General features: G+C 38.8%; 1 protein-coding gene across 4 annotated transcripts in view; it reads right to left on the reverse strand.

Moving 5' to 3' along the window:
- LOC131838352 (chromatin remodeling regulator CECR2) overlaps window positions 1-22,358 on the reverse strand; it is a 172,752-nt gene that overhangs the window by 14,045 nt on the left and 136,349 nt on the right. For 3 of the 4 annotated variants that reach the window (XM_059184335.1, XM_059184333.1, XM_059184332.1), the window contains exons 8-15: window positions 16,980-17,063; window positions 8,137-8,290; window positions 3,814-3,943; window positions 3,232-3,269; window positions 3,053-3,144; window positions 2,701-2,827; window positions 730-1,118; window positions 51-179 (exon numbers count right to left, since the gene is read on the reverse strand). In XM_059184335.1, coding sequence (XP_059040318.1) covers window positions 51-179; window positions 730-1,118; window positions 2,701-2,827; window positions 3,053-3,144; window positions 3,232-3,269; window positions 3,814-3,943; window positions 8,137-8,290; window positions 16,980-17,063 — 1,143 coding nt within the window. The remainder of the gene's footprint in view (window positions 1-50; window positions 180-729; window positions 1,119-2,700; window positions 2,828-3,052; window positions 3,145-3,231; window positions 3,270-3,813; window positions 3,944-8,136; window positions 8,291-16,979; window positions 17,064-22,358) is intronic. The other variant, XM_059184334.1, reaches the window with a different exon arrangement.

Below are 22,358 nucleotides of genomic sequence, written 5' to 3' on the forward strand. Positions count from 1 at the left end.
GTGTATCTGTGAAGCCCTTTGCATTTGTGTATTCTGAGTAGGCTGCTTACCTGCACGGCAAAAGGCTGATGCTGCTGCATAGGTTCTCCAGGGTGTGGTTCTGGGACCCTAGAGGAGACATATAAATTGGCAGGATCTGATCCTCGAAGAGGGCCAAATGTTCCTGGTACTGCTGGCCTCTGGAGAGCGTTGAGTAAAGGCAGGAGGAGAGGGAAAAAAAGAGGAAGCACAGAAGATATTAGGTAAAAAACAAGGCCGTTCCTGCAGAATGCTAGCATATAAACTCACCCAGATTGGGGCTAGTTCTGGGGCCCAAAGCTATCTCTCCCTGCAGGATAGAAAAAAACCTGGTGTTTCTTAATCTCTTTTTCCTTAGTTCCTCTTCCCCAAGAGCCTTGTAAGCCAATTTTTCCCCAATTGCCCCCTCCACATGAAATTTTAATTGCATAGATATGCTGTATATTTTATGTACTATGTGTAGTCTGTGCTTTGTACAGGAAAAGAGTTTTTAAAATTCCCACTTCTACCTACCTTGACAGTGCATCAGACTGACTAAAAGAAGATTTAAAATAAGAGGAAGAATGAATAAAGAAAGGACAGGTGAGGAGAAACAAAATCATTCATATATGGAAAAATTACTTTGGAAAAGAAACTAATTAACAAGGCTTCACTTCTGTTCGAATTCACGAACTAGGGGAAACTACTGTTGAATTTTAAGCTATTCCTTACCATCTGGTTTAAAAGGGGTGCCTGGTTAGGCATCCCACCATAATGTAGGGGACGAGAAAAGCCTCGGCCATTTGAGGTGCCCAGCTCCCGAGGGAGTTGTGTGGAACTGCTACTTTGATTATCCCCAGAAGAGGAAGTTCTGCGGGCAGGCGGCAAGGACTTTCCTCCATTCTCCACAGGCTGCTGTTTCTTGCTGGGCCCTTCAGAGTCCCTGGAGCGGGTCCAAACATGGCTTCCACCGCTTCGTCCAGCCCGGCTCCGCCTTTTCTCTCGCTTTTCATCCTCTCTGATCCAAAATTCTTCATCTGTGTCTCCATCTTCACCAGGAAAATGCTTCATCATTGCCCGATGGAAACATCTCTCTAAATTATCAGACATCTTGGTATATTCTATGGGAAGATACAAGGATTGACTTCCAGAGAGAGCTTTTATGGGACATAAAAGACAATTCTCTTACCAACAAACAATAAAAGATGCCTTTTGGGTAAACTCTGGAGCTTAATTCAACTCAAGTGATATTAGGTTGTGCAGCTAAGGACACAAGAAGGAGAAGATACTGTTTTTGCTCTAATAGGCTCTAGACTGTACGGCTGGTATCATTTTTTTTTTTTTTTTTAAGATTTTAATTGCTTATTTGACAGAGAGATATCACAAATAGGCAGAGAGGCAGGCAGAGAGAGTAAGAGGGAAGCAGGCTCCCTGCCGAGCAGAGAGCCCGATGCAGGACTTGATCCCAGGACCTTGAGATCATGACCCGAGCCAAAGGCAGCGGCCCAACCCACTGAACCATCCAGGTGCCCTGGTATCAGATTCTTAACTTAAACCAAGACAGATTTAATTCTTCAAGGCTAAATCACAGCATTATTGAACACAGTCACTGAAGCTACTAAGTTTTGTCTTCTTTTAAAAAGACTTATTTATTTGAGAGGGAGAGTGAAACTAGGGGAGGGAGCGGGAGAAAGAGAATCTTAAGTGGACTCTGCTGAATGCAGGGCTGCATGCGGGGCTTGAGCTCATGATCCCCCCCCACCTTTTTTTTTTTTTTTTTAAGATTTTATTTATTTGACAGAGATCACAAGGAGGCAGAGAGGCAGGCAGAGAGAGGAGGAACCAGGCTCCCTGCTGAGCAGAGAGCCTGATGCAATGTGGGGCTTGATCCCAGGACCCTGAGATCATGACCTGAGCCAAAGGCAGAGGCTTAATCCACTGAGCCACCCAGGAACCCTCATGACCCCTTAGATGATAACCCTAACCCTGACCCAGAATCAAAAGTCAGGTCCTTGGGGCGCCTGGGTGGCTCAGTGGGTTAAAGCCTCTGTCTTCAGCTCAGGTCATGGTCCCAGGGTCCTGGGATTGAGCCCTGCATCGGGCTCTCTGCTCGGCAGGGAGCCTGCTTTCCCCCTCTCTCTCTGTCTGTCAAATAAATAAATAAAATCTTTAAAAAAAAAAAAAAAGTCAGGTCCTTAACTGACAGAGACACCCATGTGTCCCAAAGCTGCTTAGTTTTTAAGCTAAAGCATTTGAGCTACTGTATACATGAGTACACGTTTCTACACTTGGAGCCATACATTCTTTGTAATTGGAGATCTACTCTGTGGACTTCTCAAGATGATTTAAGAATCTAGGGTCAATCTGGTCAGTAGTTAGCAGTCTCTGTTTAAGGAAGTGCAGTACGATCTAAATCCAGCCTGGTCTCTACAATAATGAAAAATAACCTAAGCCCAGTTAGCCACTAGATACAATCTTTTGTCACATAGGATAGACGTGGTTTTGGCACATGTTGTGTAAGTAGTCAGAGTGGCCAATCCCATGGCTTTAAATGTACATTTTGTTTACAGTCTCAGTGAAAGGTCTAAATCCTTTCTAAAAGAGATGCACTTCTGTTTTTGTGTATTTCTAAAAAAGAAGGTATTCTGTTCTTGGTTGATATGGATAGTAAGTGTATCCATAGCAAACTCCTTCCCTACTTACCACTACTTTCCCCATTATATTTTCGACAATTCCTGAACATAGTCTTCATGTCATTTACAAATTCCTCCTTGGTACAGTATAAACCTCCGTTCAGTTTCTTCTCCATGCTTGAAATATCCATGGGGACCTAAAATAAGACACACTAAATTATAACACGTTGGAGAAAAAAACACCTCCTAGTCCTTATGAGGCAAGGAAATCATACCACTATGAGATGCTCAGGAGCCCAGCATATACTACCCAGCAACCCTGATTCTCAAGGAATAACAGGTGAACTTTAAACAAAACCAGCAACAAAAGTCAAGAAAGAAAAAAACACCATGGTAAGTATAACTGCATAGGTAGCCTCTACCTTAATAATCTGGTAATAGTTTGGGGCATAGGATTCATCCACAGGTTCTAAAAAGGGCCAGGAATCCTTGTGAGCCTTTACCACATCTAGAACTGAAAGCCAAAGAAGAGAACTTAATTAACGCACTCACAAAGGAGTACTTCTATCAGAGATAATAAAGGCTGAGAATGGGAACTGACCTTTATACATGGCAGTGAAATCATCATCCAACTCAAAGCTGTGAATCACAAAATAAGAAATAATAACTTTGACCACCTTCTCCTTAGTTCTCTTAATTCAATCACAGACACAGAACTGATTATACCAAGGTTTGGAACAGTTTCAATAAACTGTCTTTAACGTAAGTCTGTAACACTGATAATCTCTAGAAAATAATTATGAAGATGAAGGTTAGCAAGCCTAAGGGGAGAAGTATTTTCATCATCTGTAAAATGATGGAGCTGCCTTAGATGATCCACAACTTAATTTATGATTCTATGATGTTGTTTATTTAGGAGCACATTATTTCCAGGATTTTATTTTACCCTAATGAATATTTTTGTAATCTAAAGAATAATAATATATCTATATTTTAAAAAATAATAATATAGGCATAGAGAATAATAACAAAGGCATAGAGAAGAGCAAGAAGCTCATGAACACTGAATATTACCTGCCACACAGGACTGTTTTAAGAATTAAATGAGAGAAGTGCTTAGCACAATGCCACAGTGCTTCACCAATGTTCCTGGTTACTACTGTTAGTATCATTAAATACTCACAGGTCTTTAGTCTTTTTTTCTTCTCTCATGGGGGAACTAGGGTCCAGATGGGAAAGTTCTGGGGGGAGCTCCTTCCCTTGGGCCAGCAGCCATGCCCTTTCTTCCCTGAGCTTTCTCCTCTTTGCTCGATCTACAATGAACACAGGGCATTATGGTATAAGTGAGGTTAAGCACTCTTTAGATGATAACATGTTTGTTAACCATTTTAGAGAAGAAAGAAATAAAGATCACCTGTATCATAAGATTATTTTTGCTTCTTTTGCCATCTCTTGGTATTAAGGATGATTCTATAGATGGAATACATTATGAAAAAATATAAATTTGTGGGGAGCCTGGGTGGCTCAGTCATTAAGAGTCTGCCTGCAGTTCAGGTCATGATTCCAGGGTCCTGGGATCGAGCCCACATCATGCTTCCTGCTCAGCGGGAAGCCTGTGTCTCCCTCTCTCACTCCCCCTGCTTATGTTCACTTTCTCCCTGTCTCTCTCTCTCTGTTAAATAAATTAAATCTTAAGATATATATATATATATATATATATACATATATATATATATATAAAAATAAACTTGTGGAGCCCATTTCCTTTATGCATACTAGCTCAAGGGCTGGAAGGGATGAGGGTGGTCTGGGATGGAGAGGGAGGAAAGAGCAAGTCTGAAGAAAAATAGAATTAGAAGAAAAAGGAAAAAAAAAGTAAGACTGAATGAAGATATCCTTCTCTGAATACCTGAGGCCTTTCCAATCTTTCTCTCAGAAAAATAACATCTACTTTTTTAAGGACCAGACTCTCAATCCTAACATACACGGGATTTTATATGCATATCTAAGCTTGCAAATTTGGTATTTACAAAGGCATCCTTGCACACCAATTGTCTTTGCTCTTTAATCCACCCCTACCACTGGCAGCTGGCCCTTACCAAGCAAGGGGTAGTCATAAATTTGGCTGGGAACAAGGGAAAGATGCCAGCTGGAATTGGCAAGGAGCTGGAAGACAGGGATGATTTTTTTCTGGCTCACAGCCATAGCCATGAGAAACACACTTGGCATTCCACTACTAGCCTGATGGGACACTCAGTGCCACAAGGGAACCGGAAGGTCAGGAGTAAAGAAAAGAGGCTGGGAGATAAAGAGCACTGTCAGACAGAAAGACATAAAAATGGAAGGGAGAAGCCAGGATACCTCTTCTATTTTCTTCCCTGAGGGACAGGCTCCACATATGTCCCCTGCTAGGAGCATGACATGACCCTGCTAACTATTCTCTGTCTAGTTCTGTTTGACTTGTGTTTTTGTTTTTACATTATTCACTTATAAACTTAAATCTATATCTACTTTAATTAGTCAAATGCTATCAATGACTTACAATATTGTTTTTTAAAAAAATGATTTCAGGATTAAAAAAAAGTGTAACTAAATTAATGAATATCCATGAACCTAACAAACCAGCAGATTTTAACATTTTTGCTTTATTAACTTTAGTACAGTAGTTCTGTCTAGTTGGTTGCAATTTTTTGCATCTTGTAAATAGTATTATAGTACAATTCTTTTGACATGCGTTCTAGTGCACATGTGTGAGTTCTCTGGGATGCACACCCAGCAGTGGAACTGCCACAGTGCTTTCCAAAGGGGTACAGCTATTCTTTCACTAGTGGTGTGAGTTACACTCGCTTGGTATGATAAAACTAGCAATTCTGCCAAACTGGGAAATACTGATGAAGAATTTTGATGCTTTCATTTGCATTTTCCTGACTGGAGTGATACTAAACATATTTCCATGTTTACTGACCATTTAGCATCCTCTTGTGTGAATTTCATGCTTATATACTTTGTCCTTTTCCTTTGGATTGTTCCATTTCTCATGGATTTAGAGAAGTGCTTTAAGAATCTGGAGAATATGTCTTTGTTGGTTATGTGTTAAAATTATCTTCCACATCGGGACGCCTGGGTGGCTCAGTTGGTTAAGCCGCTGCCTTCGGCTCAGGTCATGATCCCAGCGTCCTGGGATCGAGTCCCGCATCGGGCTCCTTGCTCCGCAGAGAGCCTGCTTCTCCCTCTCCCTCTGACTCTGCCTTCCACTCTGTCTGCCTGTGCTCGCTCTCGCTCTCTCTCTGACAAATAAATAAATAAAATCTTAAAAAAAAAAAAAAATTATCTTCCACATTGACTTGTCTTTCCACTTTGATTACGGTGTTTATGTTATATGTAAGTTTTAAACAATTCATGTACTCAAACATATCAATCTCCATCCCTTTGTAGCTTGTGCCTTTTGTACTTAATACACTCTCAGCGCAGAGTATGCTCAAATTTCTATCTTCCTCTCCCTCTGCTCCTCCCACCCAATAAATACAAATCCTAGGGGGAAAAAAAAATCCACTATTGCTTCTGCCTTTTTTACTTAGCTTCCAAGAATTCAGGAAAAATTTATTGCTGTAACTATTTTACAGTCTGTAAAAACTTTCTCTACGTTTTCCCCATGAGAACTCATTCGTGAGCTTGCTGTGTGCTAGAGACTACCTGTTTTTATTTAACCCTTCTAACAAGGTCTGCATAGTCCTAAGTGATCTGACCCCTGGCTACCTCTATGAACTCATTTCCTGCCCATTTTCCCCTTACTTTGTTTACTTTGGTCCATACTGGCCTCCCCCTTCATATTCCTTCCTCAGGTCCTGTGCACCTGCTATTTCCTCTCCATTCCCCCATCAGATGTTCATATGGCACCTTCATCCACTTCATTATGAAATGTCACATATTCAGAAAGGGCTTTCTTGACAAGCTTATCTAAATGCCACCCACATCACGTCACTCTTGATCTCTAAACCTATTTTTCTTTACATCTTTCACCACCAGCTATGATTCTACAGTATTTGTTTCTTCTGTCTTCCCACCACTAGAATTTAAGCCCCATGAAAGGATTAGTTTCTTTTGTTTAATATTTATATTCCTAGAACAAAGCCTGGCATGGAATGGGTGCTTAAAAAAATATTTGTTGACTTAAAGAACAATCTATAACACAGGTATTATTAATCCTCAGGTAGAGAAACTAAACCATAAAAAAATAAGTTTTGAATCTGTCTGTATAAAAGTCAAATGAGAACAGCAAATAAAAACCAGACTGAGAATACAGAATCCCCTTAAAAACTACAAAAATTAAAGCCATTGTTACTGTCCTGAGAATTTAAATCTAGCATTGGAAATGAAAGCCATGAAACACTTTACAGGTAGGATATACTACATATTGTCACACAGGCTAAATTTGTAGATTAAATGCACTAAGGGTTTTATAATAAAGAAGTGATCACAGTAGGAATGGGGTACCCTATGAAGAAACAGAAGGCATCACTTAGGAATGGGAGGCAAAAAAGCACTTAATAAGGCTGAATCCTTTACGTTTTACAGCCAAAATTTATTTAAATTTTGCACTGAGACACTGCATTAAAAAGTCAAATCTAGGTTATGTGGTTTTATTCAAAAATTTAAAACTTCAGTAAATTTACTTAAATAAATACTAGTCTGTATTCAACTAAGCAGATGATCTGTTACCATATGTTTTATCAGGTTTAGCTTATAAACACAATTGCTATCTGACACATCTAGGGACAGTTATTATCCTTTGTATTAACTGCAAAGGAAAGAAAAATCTCATTATACCAAGACCAAAACCTAGACCCAAGTCTCAGAAAAATGATTTGCTCTAATAAAATTAATGGAAGTACTCTTGATATGTATAGTGCCATACTTAAAAATCTTTTTAAAGATTTTTCTTTAGGTGTGCCTGGGTGGCTCAGAGGGTTAAAGCCTCTGCCTTCGGCTCAGGCCATGATCCCAGGGTCCTGGGATGGAGCCCTGCATCAGGCTCTCTGCTCAGCAGGGAGCCTGCTTCCTCTTCTTTCTCTCCCTGCCTCTCTGCCTACTTGTGATCTCTGTCTGTCAAATAAATAAATAAAATCTTAAAAAAAAAAAAAAAAAAAAAAAAAAAAGATTTTTCTTTAGCACATTTCAATTGTGGTTAAAATTATTTCTATGAAACATGTCATTAATACCTCAATATTTTTTTTCCATTTCACATGCAGTATGTACAGAGATGAGGGCAATAAGTATTAAGACTGACAGTAACACCAAGAATAAAAAATACAGGTGCTGTAGAAGGACTGCATAATACAATGAGATTGGATCCAGCAGAATACACAAGAAAGAGTGCAATTAACAAGTTATTTAAATAGAAATTGCCAATAGCAGCTTAGATGTCGGAGAGAACCTAGTTTGATTTGGCTTTGGCCAGAGGAGGGCTATTCTCATACCACATGTACTGCTCAGAGAGCCCACATACCTTCTACAGCCTTGACCTTTTCCTCCAGCTCTCGTTTTCTCTCTTCCTTTAACATCTGCTCCTGCTCCTTCTTCTGCACTGCGAGAAGAATTTGACGTTCTTCTTCCTCCTCTTTGCGCTTCTGTTTTTCTATTCTGGTAAGCACAGGGGTCTCCTATAAAAAGCCAATTAAGTGTATAGAGTCAATACACAATAATGTAAGATCAGTTTTTTGCTCTAAGAGCCAATTTTTACTGAATTCAATCTATTCAACAAATAGTATTGGATAGGCAGGGAATTTATATCATAACCTCAAGTCGATTTTATCATCTACAGCATAAACGTATGGGAATACATAACTAACATTAAAACAATGGCAATTTGAAATAAGCTAAGAAGTTTTGGTCCCTATGATTTACATAATTTGTGGTCTTTGGGAGGTAATCTTATGAATATGTTGGACCAGAGAAGAGAAACTGAGGAAGTTGAGACACCACTATTATAGATTTAATATTTAATAAAAGTGACATCTTAAAAAGTACTCTCATCTCAATAAACTTTAAAAATGATACAAGAACACAGGGTCACAATTTCAATGTGCAAGACTTTGAAACCTTAACATTTTTACTTTACAAATAAAACAATGAATAAAACTGGGTGTTTGGTGGGAGGGGCCACCGTTTTGCCTTAAGACACAGAAAAGAAAAAGGCAACTGCATAGAAATTTGTAAAAATTACTCAAGACTGGCTAGCACTTTCCCTTATTTTTCCACACAAATGACATTAACATAAAGATTTCAGTTGGTCACTGGGGAAGTGATTGCCTAAGAAATCTAACCAAAGATAAAGGACAACAGGACCATTACTATCATAACCTATTATTTTACTCTGCATACTTTCCAATATAACTGGTTCTGAGCCATTCTGTGAACCAGAATTGTGAAGCTAGGGCTGAAATTACTTATTTTCATTTCTTCCCTTGACTTTTGTGCTGATGTGAAAGCCACCTGACCTTTCAAATTCTATGAGCCTGAGTTTAAAAGTTTGTTACTACAAGGTAAAAACCTGAAATGAGTTAGAAATGAGATGAAAATGAAAAACAAACAAAAAACACAAACACAAAATACCCAAATAAACCAAAAGACAAAAAACCATTATCACACAGGTAACGCTGTGAAACTAAAGAAAGTTCCCGAAAATCTTTATCTATAAGCAGGGCAGGCAGTTTAGATATGATAGATACTGTTTCTGAAATGGGGAGGCTACTGACATTAAGGAAAATTCTTCTAAAGAATGTATCTCTAGATTTGCCTCCTAAATACTACTCAAGTACACAAGTACCCCCAACCCACAAATCCTTCATTATTCCAACTTCTTGGCAACATCTTTACTCAGCTCACAAGTTATGATGGAACTATGCAATAAACCAAAACAAATTGCCTTTGCCCCTTTCAGTTGTACAGTGACTCCCAGCAGGGTACTGGGAGGAGACAGAGGAAAGGTAGGCCTGGTCAAAGGTATTATTTCATCTGAATAAAATCGGAGTGCTTTCTACATATATGTCAGATGCAATAAAAAAAGAGAGAAAAAAACAGGTGTACAGGCCATAAGTCATTTACACATACATAGGAAGATAATGTATGTATATTTTGCCCCTCCCTCCAAAGGACAGCAGGTAAGAACATGTGAAATATTCTTCTTTCAACTAGTACAAGGGGATATTAAATAGAGTCAACATTTTATTTTTTTTTTTAATTATTATTTTTTTTTTATAGATTTTGTTTATTTATCTGACAGAGATCACAAGTAGGCAGAGAGGCACGCAGAGAGAGAGGAGGAAGCAGGCTCTCTGCCGAGCAGAGAGCCCGACGCGGGGCTCGATCCCAGAACTCTGGGATCATGACCTGAGCCGAAGGCAGAGGCTTTAATCCACTGAGCCACCCAGGCGCCCCTAGAGTCAACATTTTAATAAAGACTAAAGAAATTCAAGCTAATAACTTATAAATGGAAGTATTAAGTCACCAGAGTCATCTGTAAATAAACACGGGAGGTGTTTCATGTTTGAAGTCAATGGAAGGGGGGAAAGGAAAAAAAAAAGATAAATAAATCTTAAGAATATCTATATAATTATTATTGCAACAAATATGACAATTTATTATTCTTTTTTTTTTTTTTGAAGATTTTATTTATTTATTTGACACAAAGAGAGAGATCACAAGTAGGTAGAGAGGCAGTCAGAGGCAGAGGGGGAAGCAGGCTCCCTGCTGAGCAGAGAGCCTGATGCAGGGCTCCATCCTAGGACCCTGAGACCATGACCAGAGCCAAAGGCAGAGGCTTAACCAACTGAGCCACTCAGGCGCCTGGACGATTTATTATTCTTAATATGTAAAGATACCTTACAAATCAATTAACAATAGGGGCGCCTGTGTGGCACAGTCAGTTAAGTATCAGCTTAGGTCTTGATCTCAGGTTGATCAGGGTTGTGCTCCTGTGTTGGGTTCCCTGCTGGGCGTGAAGCCTGCATATGATGCTCCCTTACCTTCTGTTCCCACCCCCCCCATTTATACATGCTCACTCTCTCAAAACAAACAAACAAAACCAAAAAACAAAACAACAAAAACCAAAACCAACACAAATCAGTTAACAATAGCCACCCACAAAAGACTGAATGTGAATACAAAATTCACAGAAGATAAAAACCACTCTTAATGAAACAGATAGGATCGGGAGGGAGACAAACGTAACAGACAATCTCATAAAACAAACTGAAGGTTGTGGGGGGGGTGGGGCGGGCAGGTAGGGAGAGGGGGGTGGGGTATGGACATTGGGGAAGGTATTTGCTATGGTGAGTGCTGTGAAGTGTGTAACCCTGGCGATTCACAGACTTGTACCCCTGGGGCTAATAAAACATTATATGTTTATAAAAATATTAAAACAAAAACAAAACCCACTGTTTATGATCAAAAACAAAAGTAAAATACGCTTTTCACTTACAAACTAGAGAAAGATATGAAGTAATACATTTGTAAAGATGTGGTAAAATGAATGCTATCAATGAATGCTATCAATTGGTTGCAGCACAGGTCCCCTGGAGGACAGAGAGAGAGAGAGAGAGACAGAGTGAGAGGGAGAGCAAGAGAGAGTGTGTGTGTATAATATATATATAACCCTAAACAGAGTAATTACACTTTTATGATTTTATTGTAAAAATGGAATAGAAAGGCAAAGATTCTCTAAGTAGGTTCGAGTCAACATGATTTAAAATGGTGAAAATTTACAAATACACTAAATGTTTAATAAAAGGTAAATTTATATAGTTATCATTATAAAACCAATATTAGTCATTTTTTAAAAAAAGATTTACTTATTTTAGAAATACGGGGCGGGGGGGGAGTGCGTGAAGGGAGTGTGCATGCAAGTAGGAGGCACAGATGGAGAGGGTGACAGAATCTCAGACCCCCGCTGAGCATGGAGCCTGACCACAAAGAGATGGTGACCTGAGCCAAAACCAAGACCTGGATGCTCAACCAAATGATCCACACAGGAGCCCCAACAGAATTTGCAGTTCTGAGGAATTTTAATGAAATATGAAAATGCTCACAATGTTAAATGAAAAACACAGATGAAAAAATAATATTCAAGGGCGCCTGGATGGCTCAGTGGGTTAAAGCCTTTGTTTTCAGCTCAGGTCATGGTCCCGGGATCCTGGGATGGAGTCCCACGTCGGGCTCTCTGCTTGGTGGGGAGCCTGCTTCCCTTCCTCTCTCTCTGCCTTCCTCTCTGCCTGTTTGTGATCTCTGTCAAATAAATAAATAAAATCTTGAAAAAAAATATTCAGTAAGATGCCAGTTTTGTAATAAATGCATAGAGAGAGGGCCTGAAGCAAATAGGTAAAAATGTAGGAGTAATAATTTGTAAGTTGGGAGATTACTGTGTCTTCCACTGTATTCTAATATAGTCCCCCAAGTTTTCTATAAGAGCACATAAATTCTTTGGAACTTAGAACAGTTTCTTCCCAAGTTAAACTGGAGAAATGAGCCAATATGGCATATTCTATAATGATCTAGTTTTTTTTCTTTTTAAAGATTTTACTTATTTATTTGACAGACAGAGATCACAAGTAGGCAGAGGGGCAGGCAGAGAGAGAGGGAGGAAGCAGGCTCCCTGCTGAGCCGAGAGGCCTATGTGGAGCTCAATCCCAGGACTCTGAGATCACTACCTGAGCAGAATGCAGAGGACTTAATCCAGTGAGCCACCCAGGTGCCCCTAAAATGATGTAGTTTTTATTAACTTTTTACATCCTCTGCTGTATGTTCCCTGTTAAAAGTCTAAAATTAAAATATGATGTTTGAGCCTGTTGGTGGATATTAAGGAGGGCACAAACTGCATGGAGCACTGGGTGTGGTACATAAACAACGAATCTTGGAACACTGAAAAAATAAAATAAAATAAAATAAAATAAAATAAAATAAAATAAAATAAAATAAAAAAAGAAATGTTAAAGTACCCAAAGGTTAGAACCTGTTGATTTTTAGGATGAAGTACTAAAAACTGATTACGAATAGTTTATTTTAGTAACAATGAAGCAGGAATCTTAAAGTTTAAGATAACTATAGATGTAAAAATTGCTGTAAAATCAGAGGCCCTATATCATTAAAAAATATGTAAAACTTATTCATATAGTTTTTTGTTAAAACTTCACGTGAGATTCAAATAAAATTAACAACTTTGAAGTGTATAACTCAGTGGCATTTAGTACATTCACAGTGTTGTGTAATCACCACCTACACTAGGTTGCAAAACATTTTTAGCATCCCAAAAGAAACTGCTGAACCCATAACCAGCCAGTCCTTACTCCCCACTCCTCTAGCTCCTGGCAACCACCAATCTCCTCTCTGTGTGGACTTACTTGCTCTGGATACTTCACATAAATGGAGTCATATAATATCTACTTAGTTGCTTTTTTCTTCCCCCAATACATTAATATTAACATTAAGATACAGTAATTGACTAACTTAAATTTACAGCATCTTAAAAAAAACTAATCAATAGCAAAAAACCAGTCTGGTTAAAAAAAAAATAATAATAATAGGCAGAGGACCAGAATAGACATTTTTCCAAAGACACACAGATGGTCAACAGGTACATGAAACGGTGTTCCGCATTTCTAATCATCAGAGAAATGTAAACCAAAACCAGTGAGATGATATTGCTTCACACCAGTTAGATTGGGTATCATTTTTTTTTTTTAAAGATTTTATTTATTTATTTGACAGAGAGAGATCACAAGTAGGCAGAGAGGCAGGCAGAGAGAGAGAGAGGAGGAAACAGGCTCCCTGCTGAGCAGAGAGCCCAATGCGGGACTCGATCCCAGGACCGAGATCATGACCTGAGCAGAAGGCAGCGGCTTAACCCACTGAGCCACCCAGGCGCCCTAGGATTGGGTATCATTAAAAAGACAAGAAATAACAAGTGTTGGCAAGGATGTGGACAAAAGGAAAACTTCATGCACTGTTGGTGGGAATGTAAATTGGTGTGTGGTTCTCTTTCATCATGTGGTATAATTTCAGCTGATTTTATCTGATGTGAATTCTCTAAATTGCATCAGATACATCTGGGAAAAAAAAAAAAAAAGTCCACGTAGTGCATCAAGAGAGTTTTTCAAGTTACTATTTTCATTTCCAGCAGTACAACACCTTAGGTAAAGCCATTGTCAAAGAACATATCACTAAAAGACAGGATTCACTGCCTGAGACACTTTTGGTGGTGTGTTAAACTTTAATAGTTTAAAGAACAAGTACAACCAAATGAACAAAAACAAAACAAAAAACTGAACAGATAAAAAAAATTCTTACACTGTTTGGCAATGCAGTTTTTTTTTTCTTGTTGTAAAACGGGTGACATCTAAATCTTTTATAGATTAAGAAAGAGACCTGCTAGAATCAAGGAGGGATTTTAATGAGAAGCTAATTAGAAACATACTTCAGAAATCCTCTAAGGTATTATAAATAGAATCTGGATGAAGCGGTGTCTAGGACTCCTCTTCCATGCTCCCTCCTCACCCAGGGCAGGTTACCAGACACCCTGGCACCCCTGCCAATGTTAGTAGCACACTTGAGACTATACAACCACAAAGAGCTCCCTAGCAACAGTAATGTCCAGAGTCTCCTGACAAAAATAGCCAATGCAGCCCTAATCCTGAGGTTCAAAAAGACTACCTCCCTTCCCTCGTATTTTCCCCAGGAGTCACAATTAAAAGACTTTTTGAGGCAAAAAGGTTGGACCCCTGGGTGACCAATATAGGTCAGGCACCCTGCCTATAAGGCTTTAATGGCCTGAAGATTTTCTGCTGCTTAAACAAATGCACAAAGCTTGTGCTGCATCTAAATTTTCTCTGGGATAATTGGGTATTGGAGCAGATACTCAGGATCTCTGCAATACCATGGTTAGTTCTATCTAAAACTAAAAACAGAAAAAAAAAAAAAAAAAGAGAGAAACACTGCTGAGAATAACGAAAGAAGAAATTCTGGTGTCTGCAGCTAAGCTCTGCTTATAGCCACGAAGAACCTTTTGGTCTGTATTCAGATTACTATGCAGATGAAATGTACACTAGGGCATTAACGAGTCAGTCCAGGGAATGAACAGAAAATAGGAAAGGGAACTTTAAAGGCGGTATTAACTGTCAAGGTACTGAAGAAAAGTGGAGAGGACACAACCAAACAAAAGGAACTAGAAAACCATTTGAGAACTATGGCTGGACACCAATTACCAATAACTGTTACAGGAAACAAGAGACTGGGGAGACTGAAGTGAGTCATTACAGAATCATCAATCCAAAGGTAATTAAGTGTTAGGCAAATTTATCTACCGGTAAGAATACACCTATTGGCTTAAAAAGAGAAATAAAGGATAAATGCAAATTATTTAAGTAAATAAAAACCTATAAACTAATTTTTTCTTTTCTTCAGGCTCAAGGTAGAATACACTGAACAATAAGATCCTTGTAATAAAGGGCCATGCTGTCACTTCAATTTTAGAGTCATGAAAACATCACTCCAAGGCACTAAGAAGGCACTATACTTCCTAAAATCACTAAACTCTGTAATAGTCAATGAAACATGAGGCTAAAAGGATTAAAAGGTTGACAAGTATAGAGAATATGAGAACTGGCCAACACGGAGTCTGGACTTGAGAGGGAGATAAGCAGCAACAAATAAAACCTCTGGCAAAGGACGAGTCAGGAAATGGAGGTCTTCAAGGTCTGAGGGCCCTGAGCATGAGGTGCATTCTAGAATCTTCACAGAATGGGATGAGGGATCTGGAGAGATCGCTACTGAGGCACTTCCACTGTCACCACCTCTCGCTTCTTCCTGGCTCCTTCCTTCAGTTCCCTCTCCTATCTGACTTCCAGCATCCAATATGGCACCACCTGCAATCCAGTTACATAGGCCTCATTCCATTACAATCTTGCCAATTTTTCAGTCTCAGTAAATGTAAGTATCAATTCTGCCCCTTCCTCCAAGTGTGTTGCTAAAGTCATTTAACTACTCTAAACTAGTTACAAAATGAAAATATAAAATGAAAATGCTGGAAAACCCATTTTATAATACATTAGTTGTTGACCCAAATATCGTGTCTTCATTAGATCTCCACTCCCACCTGATGCCCTATTTACCTTAAGAGGACACAGGAACATCCCACATGAACACCTAGTATTTTCCTGTCCCATCAAAAGTTTGTGTCTTTAACCTTGGAGATATGGGAGCAACTCCACTCCTTAGCAAGGCCCTGCCTCTTAGGCACATCATCTTACCAGACTCAGCTACATGCATTCCCTTTCTCATTCATGGACACTGCTCATGTCTATGTTACATCTCCAACTATAAAAAAAGGAACTGCCACAAGCTCTCCTCGATCCTGCTTCCTCTTTACTTTTTCATGATTTGCTTTCTTTCATTGTCATATTTCTCAAAACCACAACAGGATAATCCATGAGAACTTTTATTCACTACTCATCCTCCTGCAACCTGACCCTCACACCAACCATTCTCTAATGACTGCTCCTGCCACATCCCTGCCCCATCCTCTTCCATTTTAGACCCACATTTCCAACAGCAGGGACTCTACTGCTCTTTCCTGCTGCAAGTATACTGCTCACTAACTGACTTCTTACTTTCCAGTTTTTCCTTAAAAATCATTTATCATCATATAACCAGAGAGGTACCTTCCTAAAACAAATATCAAATGACATAAACTCACCCACTACTGCCAGTGTATTGAAGATAAGCTTGATAGTCAGGGAACTCCAAAATTGGATTATTTCAGCATCTTATTCCACTATATATTATAACATATCTTATATACCAGACACAAATCCAAATATACACTGTTCTTTGACCACATGATATATTAACCTGCCTCTGTGCTTTGTTTATATTTCTTGTATATTACTCTTCCACCACCAAAATCTTAGCCATCCTAAAAGATTCGGGAGAAATATAGCTCTGCTTGCACCAACTCCCCTTTCTTTGCAAACCACTAATATCTTTGCACTCATGAAGGCCTACTACCTATACATCTATTATAGTATTTATCCTTCTCATTTATACTAGATTTAACATGGATATGCTTATATTCCCAGGAGATTAACTGTAAGATCCAAAAGAGCAAAACTTCATGTCATACTTTTTAATCCTTTCCCTTTCTAAAAATGCATCTTACATATAAGAATGCTCCATAAAGGTTTGGGATTTTAAAATAGAGGCAGAGTTAAATTAAAAAGTAGGAATAAAAGGAGTACCTGAAATAAAATGGAGCATCCTTTTGAACAATGAAAACTCCTCTCTACACTCACACACACTCACCTCTCTCTTGATGGATTTGACGGACAGGTGGTGAGACATCCACCTAGGTTGCAACTCTGCCTTTGTGCGCTGTGGACGCTTTCCCTATAGTTAGAAGTGAGGAAAAGAAAGGAAAAGACAGATTAGGGTGTTCTCAGCTACTGCTGCTGCTGCTGCTGCTGCTGCCAGGAGAAGAGTAGCCTTTAAGGCACACAGGTGATGGCTTTACCAAAGATGAGAGCCAAAGGCATTGTTTGGACAGTCAGTAAAAATGACTATTCCACTCCACAAGGCAACAAGCCAGTTTATCCTCTTAAAAAAAAAAAAATAAAACAAAAAACCCCTGATAGACACGAAGGGTTTCCTCTGTCAATCTTTAACACTGGCAGGACACTCCCTTATCTGTTTAAACATTAAAAAAAAAAATGTTTTGTTTCAAATTATTAAGTGAAAGCCATGTTTTACCACCTTCTGCTGAAGGGAAGGGCTCTAAGAGAGCATTATGAGCAGCTGGAGGTAGAACTCCTCTTTAAAAGGCAGTTCAGTGGCAGTAGTGAGAAGTGAGAGGAGCTGCCCAGGCTGAGAACCAAATAGCAAGATGGAAATGGGGAGAAAGACTCAGTGACTAGAAATCATAGTTTGCCTGAGAAAATGAGAGCCTTGAGAAAATTTAAGAGCTTGAAGGCAATCTCTATAGGACATTTCAAGAAAGGGTTTTTTTGTTTGTTTTGTTTTTCCAAGAAAGGAGTTTTGCATATTATCCAAGAGCAATTATTTAAGGTCAGTTTAAGTTTTAGAATTTTTGTGGAATAAGTCCCACAGCTTCATCACTGTGACCTGTATGGAGGTAGTCAGCAAAGCCTTTGCAGTTGAGTAATTCTGGGCCTTCAGTACCAGTATCAGCAATACCCAGGCTTGGTTTTGGCACCACTCAATCCAAAGTCTTGAGACTTGAAGAATCAGTGAGGTAAAGGCACAAAGTACAGAACAACAACAACAACAAAAAAGGCAACAACAAAATGGTGTCATTTATACTACATAAAAACAGTGCAAATCAACTGTGGTAGATTTAAAGAGAAGCTTTAGAAAGCACTCATGTTAGATTGACTAGGCCTCTGTACAAATGCAAGCAATCCAACTGTCACAGTCTTTTTCACAAAAGCTACCACAGTAATTTCCTCAAATACGCCTATAAGCAACTCCTTTATGAGCTTCAAGACCCCAAGAGGAAGAGCTCTTCAATTTTAAACGAATCTGAAAATTTACCACGGACTCTCCAAAGTATTGTGGCAATTTACCATACGAGCAGTGACAAAGGCCAATACCAACTTGACCCCAAACTTGACCAAATCAGCAAAAGTTACTAATGTGCAAAGTGGTATTCTTGCTATAGAAGGTGCATTTGTCTCCCTGCAACTTTACTAAATACTCCTGTGCGAATTATCCATACTCTTAGTCAATTCATTTGTTGAAGATCTAGTATTTGCAAGCCATCTAAAAAGTACAGCTTATAACATTAGCAACAAATACTTTTACTAGCTTACATCCTCGTTTGAACCTTACCACGAAAGCTTAACTTTTATATGGTCAGAGCAGGCTTTCTGATTCTTTTATTATTTCAATATTTAGGGGACTATTGCTATCTCTCAAGACTTATTTTATCTGTTTTAACTTTCTTTGGACTTGCATTTACTTTGGTGAGAAATATGGATGTAGTTTTCTACTGAGCTTATCAATTATCTACAGCCATAACAGTGTGAAGGGCCAAGTACCTATTGGTAACTAAGTCCTGTGCCAGGTACATTGACATGGTTTCTTTTGTTTAATGCCCATAAAAACTTCTGTGAAGTTAGAGCTTTCGTTTTACTAATAAAAAGAAATTCAGAAAGGCACCTGGGTGACTCAGTCCGTTGAGTGTCCGACTCCTGATTACAGCTCAGGTCATGATCTCAGAGTTGGGAGATTGAGTCCCCAGTCTGGCTCCCTGCTCAGTGTGTCTGCTTGTGCCTCTCCTTCTGCCCCTCCCCCAACACACTCTCTTTCTCTAAACAAGTCTTTCTTTCTCTTTTTAAAGAAATATTTATGCTCATATTTTATTGGTTTCATAATATTTAATTCTGTAATTACTGTAACAAGTAAAACAGACACAAACAGGTTTGTAAAAACATTACAACTTACTATTGCTGAACATGTGCCTTAAATGTTCTATGCCAAGTTCAGTAAAGACTGTGAAGAGCTAATACGTTTGTACTGCCTTAACCACATCATTTATGAAAAGCTGGTCTATTAAAATGAAGGTCCTGTCAGAATGCTTCCAATATACTGACTTAAGAAATAATACACAGAGCTAGTCCTCCAACTGCTCCTACCACTTCTACCTTACAATACTTGTAATAATACCTGTAATTTTGGAGGGAAAATTTTATTATCTTGGGATTTGGCTATGGTTCCAATAAATCTCAATTTATCCTGGTGAGTACTGATATCTAAACTTACTCTTTCCTTGAAGGAACAGAGAGATCTTAACATATTTACATGACATATAAAAATACGTATCTACTAAAAAAGTTTTTTGCTTTTTCTTTCTTAACTACTCTGCAAAACTCAAGTTAGTTTTACAGAATGGAGAATTTGTTTTGTTATTACTATAAATGGGATTATTTTCAGTGATCTTTAAATGTCAGTATGCAGAAGAATCACCTGAAGAGTTTCTGCAACCACATATTAACAGGTAAGACTTCTAACAATTCTGACAGAGTTTGGGAGTGGTACACTGGCAAGAATCTGAGCTTTTAAAGTAAGCGTGCAAAGTGATTCTGAAGTAGGCAGTCTAGTTACACAGCACTATTATTGACTTCTAAGCAATATCAGAGTATTTGACGTATTAGAAAATACTCTATTATCTTGCCTCTTACTCTTTTTGGCTGCATCTTGACATTGGATAAAACTTCCAAGACAATGTTATCAGTAGTATGAGCTTAGGTTTAACTGTGATGGGTTATGCATTACTCTTTTGGCTTTTACTTGTTAGCATTAAGGACTTGACATTTACTTTACCAAATGAAGAAGGTGTGTTTGTTTATGTGAGAACAGGAAGCTAAGATATCTGTATCTGTATCTGAATGAGAAAGGGGAGCTACCTGTTTCTTTCTTCATTTTAGATACTTTTGGAAGTTCTCTCTTCTTAAAGGATTAGAAAATTTACCTACAAATAAATCCAAATGATTCTGAAGCTCTTTTTTTTTTTTTTTAAAGATTTTATTTATTTATTTGACAGAGAGAGAAATCACAAGTAGGCGGAGAGTCAGGCAGAGAGAGAGAGAGAGAGAGAAGCAGGCTCCCGCTGAGCAAAGAGCCCGATGCGGGGCTCGATCCCAGGACACTGAGATCATGACCTGAGCCGAAGGCAGCGGCTTAATCCACTGAGCCACCCAGGCGCCCCGATTCTGAAGCTCTTGATGGGATCCTTTTGTGACAACTCTTTCCCCCTAATTACTGGTCTGTGAAGATTTCTACTGCACAATTTAGATTATCTTCTTTTGTAATCAATACCTCATTTCAATGAGGTCTGCAAATTTAGAGCACTATACACCTTTGAAAATATCAAATCCGGGGCATCTGGGTGGCTCAGGTGGTGCCTTTGGCTCAGGTCATGGTCCTAGGGTCTCAGGGATCAAGCCCCATGTTGGGCTCCCTCCTCATCAGGGAGTAGGAAAGCAGGTGGCTGCTTCTCTCACTCCCTCTGCCCCTGCTCTTGTGCATACTTTCTCTCTCTCACTTTCAAATAAATAAATAACATTAAAAAACATACACAAAATACCAAATCTTCTATAATTATTATTATTCGGCTTGTAATTTCATTTTCTTCAGCATTATGCTTAAGGTGTACCTTATTTTTAAATTTATTCTCTTGCAAAGAATCAACCCCTGAATTTTTTTTTGCATCAAAACTATCAGTTTTATGCTAAGAAGTACCCCCCGTCCTAGTTCACCTATTCAAAAAAACCTTAGGTTAAATACCACAGTAAAAAAGTAGGGTCACATGGGTAGCTCAGTTGGTTAAGCGTCAAACTCTTGATTTCAGCTCAGGTCATGATCTCAGGGTCCTGGAATGGAGCCCTACATCAGGCTCTGTACTCAGTGGGGAGCCTGCTTGGGACTTTTTCTCCCTGTCCCTTTGCCCTCCTCCCCACACTTGGGCACAGTCTCTCTCTAAGCAGATTGGGCATATGTCTTATAGATGATTTAATGTACCATATTAGTTGTATCAATAAAGTCATATACCATGTTATGCAAGTTAATTATAAAAACCGTTTCTATAAAATAGTTACTTTAAGAAAAATCAGATTATGTGCTTTGATTCCTGGAAAAACTGACATGGTGGATTGCAGATCACAAAAACGTAAGTATAATTATAGTATATGGAATTACATCTGTTAATGGGGAAATGCAGATTTTTTTTTGCTCAGCTATGAAAATGTAATTCTTGAAGCACTATTTATAAGAGCCTACTATTAGAGCATGGTGACTTTCTACAATTTGTCCTTTCAAAGCATCAACCTACTTAAAAGTTGTAAGTATCACTGGATTCACAACAAATCAATAAAGCTCTTATTTTGTTTTTCCCTGGAGGTACTGCAGCAATTAATTGATACTTTCTCTATAGATCTTATTGACAGGTGGTCAAATTTTTCTGTTTCTACTAACACGTACATCAGAAGTATTAGAATTATTGAAATGAAATAAGCAAGTGAATGAACATTGAGCCTCCACCACAGAAAAGACATTATATCAGGTGTTGTGGGGTTTCAAATGGTCAGACATGGTGCCTAATCCAAAAAGGCTTAAACAACTCAAAATGGAATTAAGTAATGAGAAAACATGTTAAGGAAGAAAATCTTAAAATTGGGAGAAACGGGATAGCTTATGGAGAGCAGTATTCAAATGGGTAAGGAAGTAGAGGGGGAAAGATGCTCAGGTGAAAATATAGAACATGTGGTTTATGAAACTATCACGAGCTGAAGCTGGAGAAAGCAGCACACAGAGCTCACATGTGGAGCTGGCACTGGGACTAGAGAGACAAATAGTCTTCAGAGCTTGCTGCTTAGTGTGAGAGAGGACATCTCCCTCCACTGCCCCACTCCCAAAGGCTGCATATATAGAAGTATGCCAGGCTGACAGGAGACATACCTGGGGGGTCTTGGACCATTTCCTGGGGAATGCTATGGGAGAAGGAAGGCTGGTTCCAGACTATGAAAAGCCATTTTAAGTGCTAGGAAGTGGGGGAGACAGAAGATTTCATGGGTAAGGAGAATATCCACAGTGAAGGAGAGTACGTAGCATGAGGTCCCATTTTAACACTCCACATGAGAGTGAAGGCTTGTACCACTTCCAGGAGAC

This window comes from Mustela lutreola, chromosome 8, assembly GCF_030435805.1.
Source record: "Mustela lutreola isolate mMusLut2 chromosome 8, mMusLut2.pri, whole genome shotgun sequence".
In the NCBI taxonomy this organism is placed as follows: domain Eukaryota; kingdom Metazoa; phylum Chordata; class Mammalia; order Carnivora; family Mustelidae; genus Mustela; species Mustela lutreola.